This window comes from Cucurbita maxima, unplaced genomic scaffold (genome assembly GCF_002738345.1).
Source record: "Cucurbita maxima cultivar Rimu unplaced genomic scaffold, Cmax_1.0 Cma_Scf00006, whole genome shotgun sequence".
Classification (NCBI taxonomy): Eukaryota; Viridiplantae; Streptophyta; class Magnoliopsida; order Cucurbitales; family Cucurbitaceae; genus Cucurbita; species Cucurbita maxima.
This window is the reverse complement of record NW_019272022.1, coordinates 1,721,819-1,741,120: the sequence shown is the minus strand read 5'-3', so window position 1 is coordinate 1,741,120 and position 19,302 is coordinate 1,721,819. Positions and strand designations below refer to the sequence as shown.

The following is a 19,302-nucleotide window of genomic DNA, read 5'->3' as shown; positions in this document are numbered from 1 at the left end:
ATTTGTTACAATATTTCTATCAACGTTTTTCATAAAATCAAGACCTTATAAAAAAAAAATGTAAAATATGACTATTTTGGATTATACCGAAAAAAAAATGTAATTTATTTTCATATGATAAAATAAATAAATAAATAAATATTTCTTTGTTCCTTTTTTCTTTTTCAAAAAAATCGATTTTTTTCCAAAAAAATAAAAGAAATTAATTTAATTTTTCGATAATGGATAACGACATTTATAACCAACCAGCTCAAATGATTGATTAGACAACTCGAGCATAATTTTGTAGATAATTCATTAATAGCGTTCAAAAACATCGAAGTAAGAATACATGGTGTATCTTCTCCTTATTTCGGTTTCATCGATAAATTGTTTTCTTAGGTATCTCATGATCGTATTTTTATTAACATAAACGCCTTTAAACAAAAACTCGACAAACTAAATTTTTTAAAAATTTTAATTAGCTTATAGTATTTCTGAAGAATGTGAATCTTGTTACAAGTATACAAGGTGTCATATCATTATTTTTTTTCTTTACTAATTAAACTACTACTAGAGTCTTTTGAGCATCATCTATGATTTCTTCCTTCATTCTTTTGATAAATTCGTCGAATTTTCTGTTAAGTTCTTCATCGTTCAACGCGTCGTCATTCCCTTCTTCATCACCTGTTCTATCGTCGTCTTCTTCAACTTCATCGTCGCCAATTTCTGAAATCGAAATGGTTTTTTCTTCTGACTCATCGTTCTTTTCTCGTGTTGTTGTTATTGTTGTTGTAGACACTGTTGTTTGTTTCTCGTCCTCCAACATCGTTGGAGGTGACAAAGAGTCGAGCTCATAGACACTGAATGCGTCGTAATTTGGTTGGGAAGTGGAGAGAGATTTGAATAGACCTGAATATTTTGCGAGGAAAACGAGGAGACCGTTGCAGAGAAGGAACATGAAGTTCTTGTCGATTGGTTGGTTGGAAGAGTCGAGAATTGGGGAATGGAAGAGCCAAGATGGAAGGGTAAAGAAGAAGGACAACAAAGAGATAGAAAACAATAATTTTGTTACCTTTTGAAGTGTTTGGTTGTTGTTTTGGTCGGCCATGGCTTTGTGTTCTTCTTGAGCTGAGGAAGAAGATGAGCTTAGTGTTTTTTTTTTTTTTTTGAGAATTTTGAGGAAAGTTTATGTTTTGAGAGAAACCCAAGAAGGTAGCTTGGTTTTTATAGAGACCCTTTTCGTGGATTGGTGATTTTACCAAAATACCCTTTCGGATTAGAGCGGAGTTAGTGAGAGATAAACCCTAATTTATTTAATTACTTCTTAACTACCCACTTTAGGGTTATGTGGTGAGTCGAGATTGCCCTTTAAGAAGGGCAAATACTATAATTCAAACGGCAACCATTAAGATGTATAGATTTTTAAAATGGGTTAATTAAGACAAGAAACCGAGATCTAACCTAGGGAATCAATATGATACTGAATAAGGTAGGTTATGGGAGGAGTCTTTTCGCTCACTGTTGAGGTACCTGTTTGATAATGAGTAATAATGAAGAATTTACTCGAGAGCTCGAGGCCCTTTTCATTTTTTTTTGTATGTTAGAAGATTTGAGCTCGTTTGTCGGGTAAGTCGGGTAAGTCACATCGAAATTAAATAATGATTTTGAGAGGAGAGAGAAAGGTGGGTTAGTGGTTATATTGTAAAGAGAGAATAGTAGTTGGCAAAAAAAAAAACTTTAGGTGTAAGCATTTTCCCATGATGAGTAGTTAGTTTCCTCTCCCCCAAATGCTCAAACTTCTCATAATAATAACTTTGAAAGCTTATGTTAATAATAGCCACCACTTCTCCTAAATAATTTTTTTTTTTTTTTTACAATTATTTTTTTTTAAATAAAAATATTACCGCGTTCATAAGAGAAATTTTGATTTTGATTTTATAATTATCTTCTCTATTTTGAAATTTTCGAACTCTCACTGATCAATTTGACATATGAGTTGGAGTATATTTTAAGGATTGAAATGTTTGTCCATTAAAGCGGTATGTGAGCTGTCTACACGAATCAGGGACCCAATTGTTGGATGATGAAAAGTCTCACATCGGCTAATTTAGGGAATGATCATGGGTTTATAAATGAGGAATACTAACTCCATTGGTATGACGTCTTTTGGGGAAGCCCAAAGCAAAGCCATGAGAGCTTATGCTCAAAGTGGACAATATCATACTATTGTGGAGAGTCGTGTTCGTCTAACATGGTATCAGAGCCATGCCCTAAACATAGCCGTGTCGAATGTCGAACAAAGGACTCCAATAAAAAGAAAAAAGGAGTCAAGCCGGCACGAAGACAGTAAAAAATGACTAAGACTACTCTAAAGGAGTCGAACCTCGATTAAGGGGAGTCGTGAAACAGACGGAGACTTGATAAATGACCTTTTTACCCTTAAGTGGGCATTGTGGAGAGTTCTGAAACAGAAACTTGCTAAATGACCTTTTTACCCTTAGATGGGAATAATTGAAAAATTGGATCTCTCTCCATCTAACAAACATCAAAAACTTTTTGGAAAAGGAGGAAACAAATTTGATAAAATAAAAATAAATAAATAAAAAGTTACAAGTGTCCATTCGGGTGTTTTTAAATATAATTTTTAATTTTTAATATTTCTATAAAATATAATTCTACATTTAACTAGTTAAGATATAAATCTTAAATTCGAAAATTAAAAATTTAAATATTTACCCTCACAAATTAAATAAAAAAAGACAGAGGGTAAAAATGTGAAATAGAATTTTGGGCTGTATAATTCAATCAGAGGGTAAAAACGAGACATGTGTCATTGAATGACATCGAACTCTGTTACTCTACAACAATTGATACTCTTGATATCACGTAAGAGAATAATACGACGTGTTACTTAAATTTATAGAACAAATCAAGATGTCCAATTTGGTCACAATTGTCTCGTACCTTATGTGGTTCCTAACTGCAATGTTTTGTATATCAACATAAAAAAAAAACATGATATCTTATTTATGGAGTATTCGGATGAACTAATCTGTAAGTGATTAAGACGTCCAAAAACCTTCTTGTTTTAACAATTTTACGTAATGAAAGAATATTTTTGTTTGGGTCACAAATTATTATTAAATTATTGAATTTTAGATAATTAGTTGGGTTTATTGATCTACGGTTAATCAATAAAAATTAATTAATTAATTAATTAATTAATTTTATATTATTCTTATTCTCTTATTCGGTTGCCATAAGGGTGCGATTGTGGTATGAGACGCATATTTGAATGAAATTTTCCATATAATATAAAGTTTTATTATCATAGTTTATAAAATTAAAATTTTAATATTATCTATATTTACTTATTTATTTATATTTATATACGGATTTAACTAATAAAAAAAATCTCTCACACTTCCAATTTGGGGTGGATTAAGTAACTGTAACTACTCTGGCCAATTTCTTCAACAGAGTTCAGGGAAAAGAAAAAAGAGCTCCGACCAGTAAAATTTTCAATCAACGATTACGAAATAGAAAGCGAAAGCGCCTGCAAATCGAAATATTTACGTCAACTTGAACATCTCGACCTCAAATCTTCTCCAAATCGAATGCTTATCCGATCGTAACTCAACGCCATTCACTGTAAGCTTCCGTTCTTCTCATGTTCAAATTTCTAATCAGATCTTGACTTAATTTTGCGTATTCGCTTAATGAAGTCTGTTTTGAGATCTCCGTTTTCATTTTGTTGTAATTTGTATAGATCGCTTCTGCGGCATATTTATTAAGTTTATAGCTTATGAAGTTTCCGTGTTCTATGGCTTCCTTATTTCGCTATTTGATAATGTCGTTTGTGGAGCCTTTGTTGTTAATGATTGGTGTTCTGTGGGAGACAGTTTCTTTATAGATCGTGGAAACAGTGGATGATGGTTGAAATTCGTACTTTGGAAGAGATCTATATCTATGTTTATAATCGTCAAACTGCCCCTCTTCCTAACGTGATTCCCGAATAGATTTGACTCGGATGCTATGTATAATGTTCTCAGTTTTGGAAGTTGTTTTTTGGCTTGTGAATTCGATACATGATATCACTATCGTAGAAAAAGGCATATTGTACTTGAAGCTTCAACTGAACTTAGCACTGAAGTTAATTCTGGAACTGGAATCGACTGAACTATTTTCCTAGGTTGAACTTGATTTTAGACCAACTAAAGTGATTCGTTTGTTCGATTATCTACAATTCTTAAGACGTTGATGGGTATAAATTTTATGATCGTAACAAGTTATATTGATTGAGATAATACGTCAAGTGTAGTAGATTCTATTCCTTGGCAAGGAAATTGGTCGAAAATTTTCAGTATCCATATTTCAACCCTTACTTTTTGTTGTGTTATAATGTTTATTGATGGAATAATTCTGCATCTCAATTTCAGAACATAAGAATTTGGCCTCAAGTCTTCTTTGTTAGTATTTTAGGATGAACCTGGAATTGGATTCTTCTATTTTGCTGATATTTTGAAGAGGTTTTATGTTAAAGTTTGAGGCAGATGATGAATCAAAAGTTTTAGGTTGAATGCAATAGTGAAAACGGAAGCTATATGAAAAAGGAAGCCGTTTGTAAAGTTGGTCTTTTGTCTCTTTAATTCATGTAGAACCTCCAAACTATTCTGTTCATATTTTTCACTGAATCATGACACTTCAAGTTTTCTATTAAGGCAGAACTTTTGTAATAGTCCAAGCCTACCGTTAGCAGATATTGTTTCTTTAGACTCTCCCTTTCGGACTTTTTCTCAAGGTTTTTAAAACGCGTCTACTAGGGAGAGGTTTCCACAGCGTTATAAAGAATGCTTTGTTTTCCACCCCAACTGATGTGGGATCTCACAACTTTAATGCCGAGTAATATGATTTTATCTATGAATCTACACATCACTAAACTGATTAACATGGCTTTGAAATTCTTGTGGTTATGCAGGTTCTTGACATTGGTAGTTTGTTGAATTATCTTTAATGGCCAGCAAAGAAGTGATAGAGCCGCTGTTACCAACGTCGTCTAATACTATTGGAACAAGAATATTAGATATTCCCAGAAGCAAAGGACGATTGAGGCGCACTAAGAGTGCTCCTCATGCGGATTCACCTCATTCAGAGACCACCGGCACCGGCACCGGCGCAGACACTTGTCCAGTTCCACGTTCAGGATTTATTTTTGGAAATCTTGGTCCGAGTTTAAGAAGAGTAGCCTTAGTTTTAATACTATACATGGGTATAGGAACTCTATGTTTTTATCTTGTCAGGTACCAAATCAGAGGGGAAAAAACAAACGGAATAGTTGATGCCATTTATTTCACTATTGTGACAATGACAACCGTTGGATATGGAGATCTTGTCCCAAACAGTCCTTCCACAAAACTACTAGCTTGCGCTTTTGTCTTCTCAGGAATGGCCCTCGTTGGCCTAATACTAAGCAGTGCAGCCGATTATTTGGTAGAGAAGCAGGAAATCTTGCTATTTAAGACGTTGAATGCGCACCAAAACGGCCATTGTGACATGACAAAAGAAATTGATACTGATAAAGCCAGAAACAAGTGTATAGTGGTGTTTCTCTTGCTTATTTTGTTCATCATTTCTGGGACTGTCTTTCTTGTTACCATTGAGAAGTTGGGTTTCATTGATGCCTTTTATTGTGTATGTTCTACCATCACTACATTAGGCTATGGAGACAAAAGCTTCTCGACTAAGTCGGGGCGCATCTTCGCCATTTTCTGGATCTTGATAAGTACCATCACACTGGCTCAGTTCTTCCTCTACATTGCTGAGCTAAACACTGAAAGAAGGCAGAAGTCTCTGGTGAAGTGGGTTCTGAGTAAAAAGGTGACAAACTTGGATCTTGAGGCTGCGGATCTCGATAACGACAGGGTCGTCGGGTAAGTCGTAATCTGTTCTTTTCATCACATAACATTCCTCAATTGATTTCTGAGAAGACCACAAGCAAGTTTGTGGAATTCTTATATGTTTTGTTGTTCACTTAATTGTTTCGTTCTTAATCTTACACAGGGCTGCAGAATTTGTGATACACAAGCTGAAAGAGATGGGGAAAATCACAGAAGATGACATTGCACCTGTGCTGAAGGAATTTGAGAAGCTTGATGTTGATCAGTCAGGAACGCTGTCCACATCTGATTTAACACTTGCTCAATCGTCTTAAACCAGAGAGGATATGCTGGTGGCCTTCCTTTTATATGACAAGAGTTAAGGTTGTTTTTGACATGTTGCTGTGTTGTTTGTCTTGCTGTTTCTTGTTTTCCAGGAATCTGGGAGGAATGTGAACAGCAGCTCTGCTTGCAAATCATTCAATACTCTTTTGAGATCGGTTATCGTCCTTATGTTTTTGGTTAAGGTATCCACTTCTTGTTACTGAAATGTTTTAAAATTTTGATAAATTATAGGTTGATGTGTCGTAGGCTAATTTATAGAAGATAAAGTTCTTTAGAATTCGAACCCGATAGAAGAGTTTAGGCTCCTTTTTTAGAGTTGTCTAAACATTTGACACACTCCTCTATTTAGGTAATAAAGCCTAGTCGAACTATCCCCACTCTCGAAGCCACCACGTTGTGTGACTTTGGCTTCTAAGGTCTCTCAACCCTTAACATCAACTTTTAGACCGTCATGCCCTCGAGGCGACTAGCCACCATGTCAATCTTGTTGGCTTTAGTGACAATCTCATCCATGATAGAATTTAAATATCAAACACTATTCTTTTTGGGTTTAGCGACAATCGGAGAGATTTCAAATATCAAACACTATTTAGGACTTCTCTCAAATAGAGCATATGTTCTTGATCTCGATCAACATTCAATTTGTCTAGTTTCTTAGTTGCGAACATGCTTACTGATTCCACTTCTAGGAGTCAATCTGACTCTAAAATAATTTGAGAAAGTAAATGTTACTGGGGAGAAACCCATAAAGGTTAACAATAACATTAATTACATATGACATGAATAGTCATATTTCCATATAGTAATCTATTAGTTAAATTATCTTTGACATGAATAAATATAAAAAGTGACAGAATGTGTCAACAAAAATATTAGGAAAGTAAATACTATGCTTTAATTATTTGGTCAAATAATTGTAATGAAAACAATATTTTGATTTAGAATTTACCAATTTTTATTTTTAAATTAAATATTTTAAAATATTTTTCAAGTCTAAAATTTTGATTATATTTTAATGGAAAAAAATTAATTTACTCTCGAGCCCTAAATTGTATCAATTTTTATTATAAATTTTCAATTGCTTAAACATGTATTACGATGTTACCCTCTCTAATTTTCATTAATTTTACCTAATTAACCAAAAAGATAATCATGTCTCAAAGTTACCAATTTAAACCTAGCTCAAATAAAACATCAATTATCATCTTAAAAGTCGATGATTCAATCGTGTGGAAGTTAACAAATTCTATAATCCATCTAATCTCATCTGCCACAAAATTAAGCTAAAATAATATACTAGCTTTTGAACGCATTGGTTCGACATCTAGAAAGTTTAGCTTTGTATTTTGCACGAGTTATGTAACTTAGGTTTTGATAATCTAATTTTTTTTCTAAGCTTTTTTCTTCTTCGTTCCTTTTCATGTTGTTTATCAACTTGTTCAAATATTAATGTAATAGTTAATAATTAATTGGCCTTCATATATATATATATATATAACCGATGAATTTTTTTTTTAAATTAGCTACAAAAATATATATATAAAATAATAAAAAGTATTTTTTCTATTTAAAAAGGTGTACAAATATTTATCATAATTTTTTTTTGTTTTAATTTTTCTTTCTGACATTTTCAATTGGACTAAAACACAGAACATATTCCTTACTGTGTAAATTATAATACAAAAATGTCAGGATGGCCGAGTGGTCTAAGGCGCCAGACTCAAGTTCTGGTCTTCGAGAGAGGGCGTGGGTTCAAATCCCACTTCTGACAACAAATATGTTTGATTTATTTCTTTTGTCATTTCTCTGTCTCGTTTGATAACCGGACGACATTTTGTTCTCGAGCCTTTGGGCCATTGTTTACCAATGGGCTTAGCCCAATTTCAGTCGAGGTTAAAATGTAATTTCATTTTTGCAAAGGGTAAAAATATAATTTCCGAGTCTTAATGTTAATATAAGCAATTGAGTAAAAATTCAAAGGTTTGAATAGGGTTTTAGTTTGTGAAATTTGTTGCTCGTGTGAACTCCTCGTGTCCTGTATCGGGTTTTTGAATCCAGGTGGAAGTATGAATGACCGAGTCGCAGTTAAGATCATTGAAGAGGTATGTTAATTTCTTTTTCCTGATGCTGCTTTTGGATTTATGATGTATGAACTGGGGATTCTGAAGCTTTCTATTGTGATTGGGTTAATTCGATTACTATGTTGGTTTTGTTGAAATATTGGTGAGTCGTTTTCTTCTTCTTTGGAATCATCTCGGAAGAAAATTAGGAATTCTAATTGTTTTTTAATAGTTTCAGTATAGTCTGTTGTGTGCCTAAATGCTACGGAAATGCCTCAACAAAAGTGGTTTGATATCCAATTGTTTAGCCAGAGTGGAAACAAGATCGACTGCCCTCACACATCCACCAACAGAATTTAAACAAAGAGACAGAGATTTACGAGTCTTACATACGAGTCAAAAATTTATAATAAGCATAAACAGAATCATTAGATAAAGGTTGATTAGCCAAACCACCCTAAGATTGTTGGGAATTAACTAACGAGCCTAAGATACAAGGGAATGGTTGGATTGAGGACCCAATCCAGACCAAAGACCGATAAATAACCTGTTATGAATAAAAGTTCACCAAAGACCTCAAGGATCCTACCTCGATCCAAGTCTGTTTTGTTATAATTACTTTTGTTTTATTTTCGAAACTTGTATAGGATGCATATAGTTTTATATTGTACGTAACTTAAAGTATAAATATATGTAAATTAGGTTCTTTTTTGTTTATAATAATATAAAATATGAAATGTTTTCTATAGAATATAATATGCGTCAAAGTAACAACCATGAATCGGGCTCCTCGGTAAGTGACGCCAAAAAGAAGGAATAAGAAAGGTGAGAGGAGGGGGAGAGGCTACCTTGTCTTAAATTCTTCATGAGTTGCCAGGATATAATACTAATTCTTCTTTCTTGTATACCAGTTTCAAATTCTTGTACCGCTGGGAGATCACGTTGAAAGGCCAAGACCAGTGTCAATTACGCGCAGAGATCACTATGTTAAGTGTTAACATTGCTAGGATGAGAGCTGCAAAATCAATGAGCTTGCTTTGATGCATAAGATCAGGAAAAGATTAATGGTCACGTTTATTAGGTAGAAGACCAAGTTTCGTTTTTATTGAGCAATTGCAAAGGTGGATTCTTTGCTGATCAATTCGAAAATTTGGCAAATTATCGAGACCAAAGATTTGGGAACAAACCAGTGAGAATGTAGATGCATACGTTGTAGTTGCCCCTGTGGTTGTACCTCATAGGAGTGACTAGAAGTGATTGTCAATCAACTAATACACTCATGGAGATCCGGTATGTCCACTAATTCCTTTGACTTCTTATTTGATGATGATCAGACTCTATGTCAGTCAAGTTCCAAAAGATTTTCACGGTACGCGGGACATTCTGGGAACCAGTAGGTGTGACAGGAATTCATGGTTCTACCGCGGGACATTCTGGGAACCAGTAGGTGTGACAGGAATTCATGGTTCTACCGCGGGACATTCTGGGAACCAGTAGGTGTGATGGGAATTTGAAGGGTGGAAGTTGAGTCATAATAATATATGGTTGAAATTCGCATCACGTAACATAATGGATCGTATTGACTTGGCAGATAATATCATCAATGATTCAATTCGTTAGATTGAGAGGCATTGTTATTGGGAAGATCAACAACATTCAATGATTATCTTCACCAAATATCCTGCTTTGTATGCAAACTTACTTCAATTATGCCATCAATGATCTAATACAAAACTTATTTTAGTATGCTAATTTTCTCAAGTCCGTCTTACAAATCTCTGTGGACATTACTTGTGGAACTGAGCCTCATGGCAATGTGGATCAAGCCAGTCCCTAGAAGAACCTTTTGCCATATTCATGCTTGATCTTCCACCACCTACAAGCTCTCTCAAATTCTCCAACTTATTCTCCCGTCCCGTTGTGGTCCTCCGGTCTGCTTCCTTCAATTTCTGCCTCAACCGTTGCTTCCGATTGGCGGGGTTCGAATACTGCTGTTTTGACTGTGATGGTGGCGCGCCATGTGGGCCGAGATAGATCGTCGTCTCTTCTTTAGCCTGAACAATAAAAGCATGAATAGAATTGTCGATACAAACACCACCGCAGTCGAAGGATATTAAACGTCCTAGCAAGCGGTCATACAACTTATAAGAGTTGGTGATAAAACCTTTGGAGGAGGTTCTTGGATTTCTACTTCTGGAGAGCCAAGTTTAGTTTGGTTTGTCCCTTCGATCCCCAAGTTCGGAATCACGAACCCATCGGTGTCTGTTGCAAAATAGAAAAAAGTTAGCTTAGAAGTGAGGCAAAAAAGGAAATGATGGTAGCTTGGTCATGAGCATATAGTGTAGTACCCCACAATGATAGGGACTGTTCATAAAGCTTTCATGAATATCAACAAATTATCATTCTGGTCAGTAATTTGACAAGGAAACAGCTAGCTAGCTTGATCATTCAAATAAAACTAAAAACACAATCAGTCACAGTTCGCTCGCTCTCATTCCCTTTGATGAGGACCTCCCAATACACTCCCTTCGCACCCAGCATCCTCACTAGCACACAATCTAGTGTCCCCCCTTCAGGGTTCAGCCTCCTCGCTTGCATATCACCTGGTGTTTGGCTTTGACGTCATTTGTAACAGTCCAAGTCCACCGCTAGTAGAAATTGTAATCGTTGGGCTTCACCTTCTAGGCTTCACTTCAAGGTTTTTAAAATGTACTAGGGAGAGCTTTCCACATCCTTATAAAAATGTTTCGTTCTCCAATCCAACCAATGTGGGATCTCGCAATTATATTCACCATTTCTAAGCAAATGCCACCCAACACTACATCATTGTTAACCTTTCACCTAACAACTAGCTTCTAATTTACGCATTCCACGAAGTAACTTGCAAAGACATCAAAAAGCTATTCATCAAGTAACACATCATTTTCCGTTCTACATGAGGCAACCACTACAGAAAGAAAAATATATTCAACAGAACAAAATCATTTCCCTCATGTAACTAAATATCTAAGATAGTTGAACTTAGCCCTTGAACTCTATCAAACTGAACCTGAGCTAAAGAATGCATAGCAACATCAGCATTCTTTAATAGTTAAGTTGTATTCTTGAAATATATGAACGTTCTTTTAGATGACTTAAACTACTTTTGTGCTCAGTTTGGTCAGTCTTTTAGGCTACATAACTCTTTTCTGGGCTTGAATTCTTCTACTGTTGGATCTTAAGTGTGTGTTGGCTGTATTTTGGGTGATCTATCAGCTGAATATGCAACAAATTTCTTACTTACTTAGCTAGAGGATAATAATTTACTACTCACAGAAGTTTAGAGCTTAATCTGATGAAACAAAAACTTTCCTACCTAAAATGGGTTCGACTCCCTATGTACTGAAATTTGTGAATATACCCGCCCAACCTGCGAGTAGATATTGTTCTCTTTGGGCTTTCCCTTTCAAGACTTCCCCTCAAGGCTTTTAAAACATTAGGGAAGAATGTTTTGTTCTTCTCCCCAACCGATGTAGAATCTCACAATTCACTACCTTCGTTGGAGCCTAACATCCTTACTGGTACTTGTTCCCTTCTCTAATCGATGTGGGACCCCCAATCCATCCCTTTGGGGTTTAGCGTTCTTGCTGGCACATCCCTTCAAGGCCTAGCATTCTTGCCGGCACGCCCCTAACGCTAGGCACGGTGCCTAGCGTTCTTGCTGGCACGCCCTTGATATTGTCTTATTTGGGGTTTCTCTTTCGGACTTCCCCTCTTAGAAGCGTCGGCTAGGGAGAGGTCTCTATACAATGTTTCGTTTTTGTTCCCACCGATGTGGGATCTAACATTTCTTGAAAGGGTAACTCCTTAGCTTCACAAAGTCTCAGAAACAGGGGAAACAAAATTCCCACCACGACAAAGAACAAACCACCAAACCCAGAAAACAAAAGAATATAGATAGTGAAGCAATCGACAAATTGGATCAAAATGAACAGATAAATTTCCAACAGAAATCCTACAGAGAAAAGGAAATTAAATATATCGTAAGACAGAAACAAAACAGACTGATTCAATATTAGGGCTTATAACCAGATTCCCAAAACCCGATGAACTTCGAATCCGATGAAACCCAAATGAAGAAACAAACCCTAATTCCAATGGCGATAACAGAAGCGGGAAAATAGATTAAAGAATCAAATAACAAACATTACCCCACTCATCTTCTTCAACTGGAGGAGTGTTGTGCACTGACGACGGGTCCATTGAATACTGACGATCATCGATTTGAGTGGCCACAGGGCGCTAAAGCCCAGAAAAGGAATAAGGAAAAAGGAAAAACGATGAACACACCACCACGAACCAACACGATTCCCAAGAAACTTCGAATTTAAAGGCGAAAATTGAACAGAGAGAATAAATTTTTAAAAGGAAAAAGAGAATCCCCTGTCGCCGATAATCAAGGAGAAACGCGAACTTCAATCGCAATTTCGATTAACAAACAATACATAATCTTATTATATTGTATTACATCCCCAACGAACCTACGAGAGAATCAAAATCTCTTCTTTCAACCTAAAATAAAATGCCATTATCACCCCAAATTGCCCCTACGTAGGAGATGTTAGTATGATTGTTGGGGGGTATTTTTGTCTTTTTGAATGGTGGGTTTGGGATACTTGAGATGGGAACCAAGAACACGTGGCATGTTAACAATGGTGAACCAGTGGTAGCATGTCAATTGACACTGGTATTCAAAAAAAATTTAATGACTCGAACCATTCTATGAACCAAAACCAAACTTAGGACAGACTCGAGCATGTTAATATATATTCAAATTGAGTTGTAAATTTTATTTAAATGTTTGAAAATAAATAAATAAATATTTTATGGAGTGACATTTTACTTTTATTAAAAAAATATTTTACAAATTTTATTAAAGTCGAAGATCGTCAAAATAAATATATTATAATACGAGATGATAAGCATGCTTACAAAGTTAATTTACTTTTGTCAAGTCTGTCGACATGCGTAAAAGTTAAAGTTAAAATACGAAAATTTATTAAAAGAAGATAGTTTGACTGCCATGAAGCGTTACTGTTCAAAAAATCTATCGAGATTTTTACGTCCGAAGAAAGATGATAGGTGGGTGGATAAAAAAGTGAAAAAGTGACGTCAGAAGATGAGTCTGGTACTAATAAATCTAAATCGTGACGATTAATTAGGCCCCTCTTGCTACCACGGTAGCACATGGTGTGATCAACACCAATTGTGTTTGGATCACAAGTCTTGTACACATTTACATTGATTCGTCCAATTTTACCTTATGTCTTTTGTCTTCCCTTGTAAAAGGTGGCTAACCATTTGTGAACAATTAGGAATCTGCTCGACATTTCAGTGGCAGGATTTAATACTTGCATAACATCGAAGTTTTATTTCAGTGATGCTGTAAAAATTCAAACTATTAACATGTTGATTAAAGTATACGTTAACAGGTTCACGTAAGTTGAAACTTATCTGGCAAGATGAGGCATCGAGATGACCTATAATATAGATACTCAATGTTTAAACCTAAATAGCATCGAACTGAACTAAAGTAATATTGTGTACCTTGATAAGTGAATGAATTCTTCTGCTTATAGAGTTTTTTGATAGATTCATATCGGACAACTCAATTCAGTTACAACCAAACTCATTAGGTTTCATTCATTTCCAGCTTTCGAGCTCTGATTTAGTAAGTCTCCTTAGCGAGAGTTCCATTAGATGATGCTGGGTGTCACGGTCATGCTCGTCCAGACCTGTCACGCCAAACTCTTTATTTGATATCATGTTGTATCGTATGGTATTTTCTGTTTGTATGATTATTAAGTGAAATCATTGCCCAGATCTGTCCAACCTGAATTGTCTCAAAATGTACTATAGGGAGATAGGATTAGTCACCAACTCCTCCCACCAAGATTTTGCATGACCATTCAGTAAAATCATGTCTAAGTTTGCTAGACCTAAATCGCCTCAACATATATACTATAATATGATATCTAAGTCCTGATGTTTCTTTCTTTGTTTATGTTATATAACGCTGCTTTCCATCGTTCTTTCAACTTTGGTTTCAAATTCTTTTTTGAAAATCTCTCTGCCTATCTTCTAAAACTTTTTTCTTAAAACAGAGCTAAAGCCTTGAGTATACGTTGCTCGACCGTAGGCGACGCGAATCTAAATTGACTTGACTCACTCGAACCGCAGAGCATGATCGAAAGGGTGTGGGGGATAGAAATGGGCTTGTTTTAATGTTTTGGTTTCAGTTTGAGACACCACCAAATGGGTCACAATGAATGACCATGAACTCATAAATTTGTCTAATTTAAACCTAATATTTTACATTTATTATTATTATTATTATTAGATCTAAACTTTAAATTTGTCTAATTTTAATTATTATAATTAGATTATTGATCTCATCTAACTAATTCAGCCACGTGGTATTTGCGTTGGAATGTCTTCCATTATTCTCATTGTTTGTCTTTTTTTTCTTTTTTAAATAATAATAATAATAATAATATTCAAATTAAAATATTATTTGAATTCGAATTTCTAAGCTTTTGATCGAGAGTACAGTGCTTTACCTCGATAATTATGATTAGGTTGACGTGAAAAATTATAATATTAATAATTTAACGATAATTGATACTCGAAAGTAATGATATGACTATGAAATAATTTTTTTTATAGATAGGTTCTTTTATTTTCTTGATAGAGTTACACGAATGAGAAAAATTGTAGTACTATGGATTACGTGCAGACAATACACACTAAGTTTTTTATTTCAGCGTGTGAGTACGGATGATTTGAAATTTTAAACTCTTGGTTGATATGTCTTAGCATCGCAACATTTCTAGAGATTTTACCTCTGAAAAGATGGTCAATCCCGGAATGTTGAGCCCATGGTCTCTAGACCCTTTACTTTTTGTAACTCTTCCTCTAACTTAGCTAGTTGCTCGCCTGATTGTAGCCTGTTAAATTAAAAAGGTTGACTTGAGTCGGGAGAGTATGAAACATATTGGTTACAAACATTAAAAAACTGAACCAGAGGTGCTTGATGTTCAGTAGAAGGAGCTGACTCATTGATGACCTGGTTCAAGCTTTCTTTTTGAGCCAACAGAGTGTTTAGAAGGTTGAAAGTGGTTGGTTCAGGCAGAATCGAGATATCGGATTCATCTGACGTAGTAGCTACAATCGACCCGTTGAACTATGTTTAGGTTAGGCACTAAAGCTACGATTACATAGTTGAAGATATGCTCAAACCACTAAATTTATGATTATATGGTTGAATATTGAACTACATACCCAGCTTACGACATTAAGAACAAAAACTGAATATCGACATGATCCAAAATTCAAGCATATAGCTGAAATACGAACTGGGCATAATTCAATTGGTTAAAGTAACATGATCTCGACCAAAAAGATATCGGTTTGAATCTTGATTCTCGTAAATTTTCGAACTCGAAAAATAGAATAGTCCCATAAATTAACGGTTCGAATCGTCCACCCGAGAGATTTTCGAAAGCTAAACCTTAAACCAAACACTCCCATAACTTTTATCATAGTTTTGTTGTCAAAAATGGTGGAAAAGCAAAAGGCTTACAAAGACCACATGGGTTTTATTTCACTTTCCAACTCCTTCGCCCTTCTCTCTTCCTCCCATAATGGAAAAGTTCACAGACCACTGCGCTTCACTCTGCTCATCATCATCGCCGCCGTCGTCGTCGTCGTCTTCTTCCAAACAATCTCGTCTCAATGTTGTCGTTGTTTCAACTCTTCTAGCTTCAATTTGCTTTCTCAGTCTCCGATTCTCACCTTCCTTCCTTAGTCTTCTTCTTCTTCTAATCCCTTCGTTTTTCTTCCTCGCAAACAAAAAATCCGATTCCAGTCAAATCTCGGACCGCAATCCGCTTCTCATCTCCACCGCTGGCCACCTGTTCGACGAAAAGCCTCAAAGAACAGTGGAAGAACTATCCGCAGCACAAATCGGAGAAGAGCTTTCTTCTGACGATGATAGTAGCAGCAATGGCGGATTTGAAAGTGGCGGAGATTTCGAGTCCGATCTCTGGATGTGTTTGGACGAACTGGCTCGGAATCTTCCGTTCTCTGACGATTCGAGTTCCGAAGATGACGATAGCTTGATCGAAATTCCTCTTCTTCCGTACTCGGACGCGATTCGAACGGATTCGAACAGAGCATTAGTTCGAAATCTTGAGACGTGTTTGCCTGATTTGTTACCGGATTCTGTCCTGAAACAGAACGGATTCGTGGAGCTTTTGGAAGAGATCAACGAGGAAGATAACTTGATCGAGATCGATATTTCCAGAGGCTTCAATCGAGTTTCCACTGTTTGCAACTGAAGTATGAAAATCAGGTACAAAATCTGAGAAGTTCAATCCATAATCTGTAATTTGAAATTGTTCATTCGTTTCTTAAACTGGTTCTGTTCTTAATTTGATTGTTTTGAAAACTTCAAAAAGGTTTTATGTTATAGTAGTGGTAAGAACATGTGTTGATTACCTCTTCCTTTGATTTTTCTTCTTAATCTGTGAAGCAAATCAGACTTTTGCGATTTCAATTGGCTGGGTAATAATGATCCCTTGTCGTCTCATAAAAACTTTGGTTAAACTATACACTATTTCCCTAAACTTCATTATTATGTCTGTTTATTATTTTAATTAGAACTCAAAATGAACAATTAAGGTTGCAAAAATATTTTTAGTCTGTCTCATATTTTAGCAATTTATTCTATAATGAGATTTACTTTTAGTTTTCTAAGATCAACGGTTGTTTTTTTTTTATAATTTTTAGGAACTTTTCCCAACAAATAATTCTTGTTTGCTCTTTATGTATCACTATTAGCCTCGCCTCACGACTTTAAAACTCCAATCGTTATGGGATCCGCTTGTTTGTTACGTATCGTCATCAGCCTTACCATTTGTTTGTTACATATACTATTAGTCTCATAGTTTTAAAACACGTCTGTTAAAGACAAGTTTCCACACCTTTATAATGAATGTTTTGTTCCTATCTCCAACCTGTATCGCCATCAGTCTCACGGTTTTAAAACACGTCTATTAAGAAGAGATGTCCACACCCTTACAAAGAATGTTTCGTTCCTATCTCCAACCGATGTGGGATCTCACAATACATTCCTTTAGACATCAGCCAAAAGCTACCAGATATTGTTCCGCTTTATCCGTTACATATCGTCATCAGTCTCACGGTTTTAGAATGCGTCTATTAGGGAGAGGTTTTCAATTTCGTTTCTCTCTCTAACGGATGTGGTATCTCACAATTACAATGTGACAGCCCTCTAACAACTCTTTGATATAGATTCGAAATGTGTATACATATTGGAAATACGACTATAATTTATTTTTTTAATAATGCTCGAGATATTCTCCGCATAATTGAGCTTTGATTTTAACAAAAGCTCGCCTAACTCTAAATTACTAAATTTCAAAAAGCAACACTAAATTTCCAACTAAATTTATTTTTTTTTTCTCATTTTTTTTTATAATTTATTAATATTAGATTTTTAATTTATTTATTTTAATTATTTTTTATTAATATGGTAGCTTTAATTTAAAGAGATAAAATAATTAAATAATAGTAAAATTATTTTTACCAACCATTATTTCAGCTTTCTATCCACTGGCCTTAGGTCCTTCTCTTTTTCTTTTCCTTTTTCTTTTTTTTTTCTTTTTTTCCCTTTTCATTTTCTACTTGCTTTTTAAAAATAAATAAATTAGTCAATTTCTTGCTACTATTTTTGTTTTTCGATGAAATAAGATAAATTTTTTCGGTGGAAAATTAACTGTTCAATAGTTCGGTTTTGAGTGAAATTTCTATTTACTTTTTCTAAAGAGTCGTGAAAAAATTCTTCAAAACCCACTATACAGAACCAGAGGAAGTTCCCACACTGACCCCAAACATGAAGCACTTCCAAGTTCCATTAACACTTTAATTCTTTCGGAAGTTCGGGATTATTGTGAGAAGGAAGAAGGGTGATTGTCCGGTTGAAAAGTGACCAATGGGTGGGGGATGGAACCCTCTACTTTATGTTTCTCGTTTGTATCATTTGACTTCTATAATAAATCGTTTTATGTTTGATGTATTTGTTGTTTATGGGATATATCGTTTAGTAGATATGTTATTTGTTAGCATCTTGATGCTAGCTTTAATACTTTTACGTTCTTATTTGTCTATTTTATAGGGATCGAGCATTTGGAGTAAACTAGAATGTTTTGAACGAGTCATTTGAGCGAGAATTTGGGAAGCTAATTTAAACAACGCTCGTACTTAACCTCTCAAACCATTCGACATGCACGAGCAGATCCTAATGTCACTTTGGACGTCTCAACGCTACTGATTTTTAGTTAACGTCATGTTTAACGTTGGACAATGTTTTGACACGGTTGGATGCTCAAATTACGAACATTCAAGTTTTCGTTTGTAGTGTCTCGATGATGTCATCTTTTTTATAATATTTTTCTTATTTGAAGAACAATACCGAGATTCGAACTAGCTTCACTATTTCTACAAGTTAGAATAGAACTAATAGTTATTTTGAAGGGTTTTGACAACCTGAACAATTTTTATTGTTCGTTATTTGATAGAAAAATGACTGAGGTCATGTCTCACTTATCATTAATAAGATAATTTGAGATTGGATATCGAGAACGAATAGTTGTCTTTTGAGTCCTAGCCCTATTAGGGCTTTTCCCATCGTTCCTTCTGTCTTGCTTGTTCAACCTTTTGCCATCTAACGAGTTTGTTTTCTCAATTATATGTAAGGTGAATATTCTAAAAAAACTCAAATTCTTTGTTGTTTGGTAGGCTACCTAGATCGACTTTCGAGTTAGTTTTCCTCTTCGTTAAGGTCATTTTGTTCCATTCTTTGTTGACAAACAGAGAAAGATCGGAATCATATCCTTTGGAGTTGTTTTTTTCCCACGTGTTCGGCTTTCAGGCTTCCCGACATAGAGATTACAAGAACATTCCTTTTCATCTACTGT

The 19,302-nt window shown here is 35.1% G+C and overlaps 4 protein-coding genes, 2 long non-coding RNA genes and 1 other non-coding gene across 8 annotated transcripts; 5 read left to right on the top strand and 2 right to left on the bottom strand.

Annotated features, from left to right (window-relative positions):
- Positions 1-471: 471 nt before the first annotated feature.
- On the bottom strand, positions 472-1,170 carry LOC111480689. Its single transcript, XM_023125855.1, has one exon. The coding sequence runs from the start codon at positions 1,088-1,090 to the stop codon at positions 542-544; it is 549 nt and encodes a 182-aa protein (XP_022981623.1). The 5' UTR covers positions 1,091-1,170; the 3' UTR covers positions 472-541.
- Positions 1,171-3,423: 2,253 nt separating this feature from the next.
- LOC111480615 (two-pore potassium channel 1-like) lies at positions 3,424-6,454 on the top strand. Its single transcript, XM_023125758.1, has 3 exons — positions 3,424-3,633; positions 4,961-5,912; positions 6,043-6,454. The coding sequence occupies exons 2-3, from the start codon at positions 4,996-4,998 to the stop codon at positions 6,191-6,193; spliced, it is 1,068 nt and encodes a 355-aa protein (XP_022981526.1). The 5' UTR covers positions 3,424-3,633; positions 4,961-4,995; the 3' UTR covers positions 6,194-6,454.
- Positions 6,455-7,890: 1,436 nt separating this feature from the next.
- On the top strand, positions 7,891-7,974 carry TRNAL-CAA. Its single transcript has one exon. It is a non-coding gene; the product is annotated as a tRNA-Leu (tRNA).
- A 232-nt stretch (positions 7,975-8,206) lies between these two features.
- On the top strand, positions 8,207-9,852 carry LOC111480732. The gene is made up of 3 exons (XR_002717906.1): positions 8,207-8,305; positions 9,013-9,088; positions 9,175-9,852. It is a non-coding gene; the product is annotated as an uncharacterized LOC111480732 (long non-coding RNA).
- A 45-nt stretch (positions 9,853-9,897) lies between these two features.
- Positions 9,898-12,780, bottom strand: LOC111480703. The gene is made up of 3 exons (XM_023125878.1): positions 12,454-12,780; positions 10,428-10,525; positions 9,898-10,317 (listed from the first exon to the last, which is right to left on the bottom strand). The coding sequence occupies exons 1-3, from the start codon at positions 12,503-12,505 to the stop codon at positions 10,051-10,053; spliced, it is 417 nt and encodes a 138-aa protein (XP_022981646.1). The 5' UTR covers positions 12,506-12,780; the 3' UTR covers positions 9,898-10,050.
- Positions 11,565-12,298, top strand: LOC111480738. Its single transcript, XR_002717913.1, has 2 exons — positions 11,565-11,875; positions 11,908-12,298. It is a non-coding gene; the product is annotated as an uncharacterized LOC111480738 (long non-coding RNA).
- Positions 12,781-15,840: 3,060 nt separating the features above from the next.
- LOC111480668 lies at positions 15,841-18,854 on the top strand. 2 transcript variants are annotated; one of them, XM_023125830.1, is made up of 2 exons: positions 15,841-16,655; positions 18,501-18,854. In XM_023125830.1, the coding sequence occupies exon 1, from the start codon at positions 15,946-15,948 to the stop codon at positions 16,639-16,641; it is 696 nt and encodes a 231-aa protein (XP_022981598.1). In that variant the 5' UTR covers positions 15,841-15,945; the 3' UTR covers positions 16,642-16,655; positions 18,501-18,854. The 2 variants fall into 2 exon arrangements, with proteins under 2 accessions (XP_022981598.1, XP_022981599.1); XM_023125831.1 differs by lacking the exon at positions 18,501-18,854 and adding an exon at positions 16,836-16,948.
- Positions 18,855-19,302: the final 448 nt, after the last annotated feature.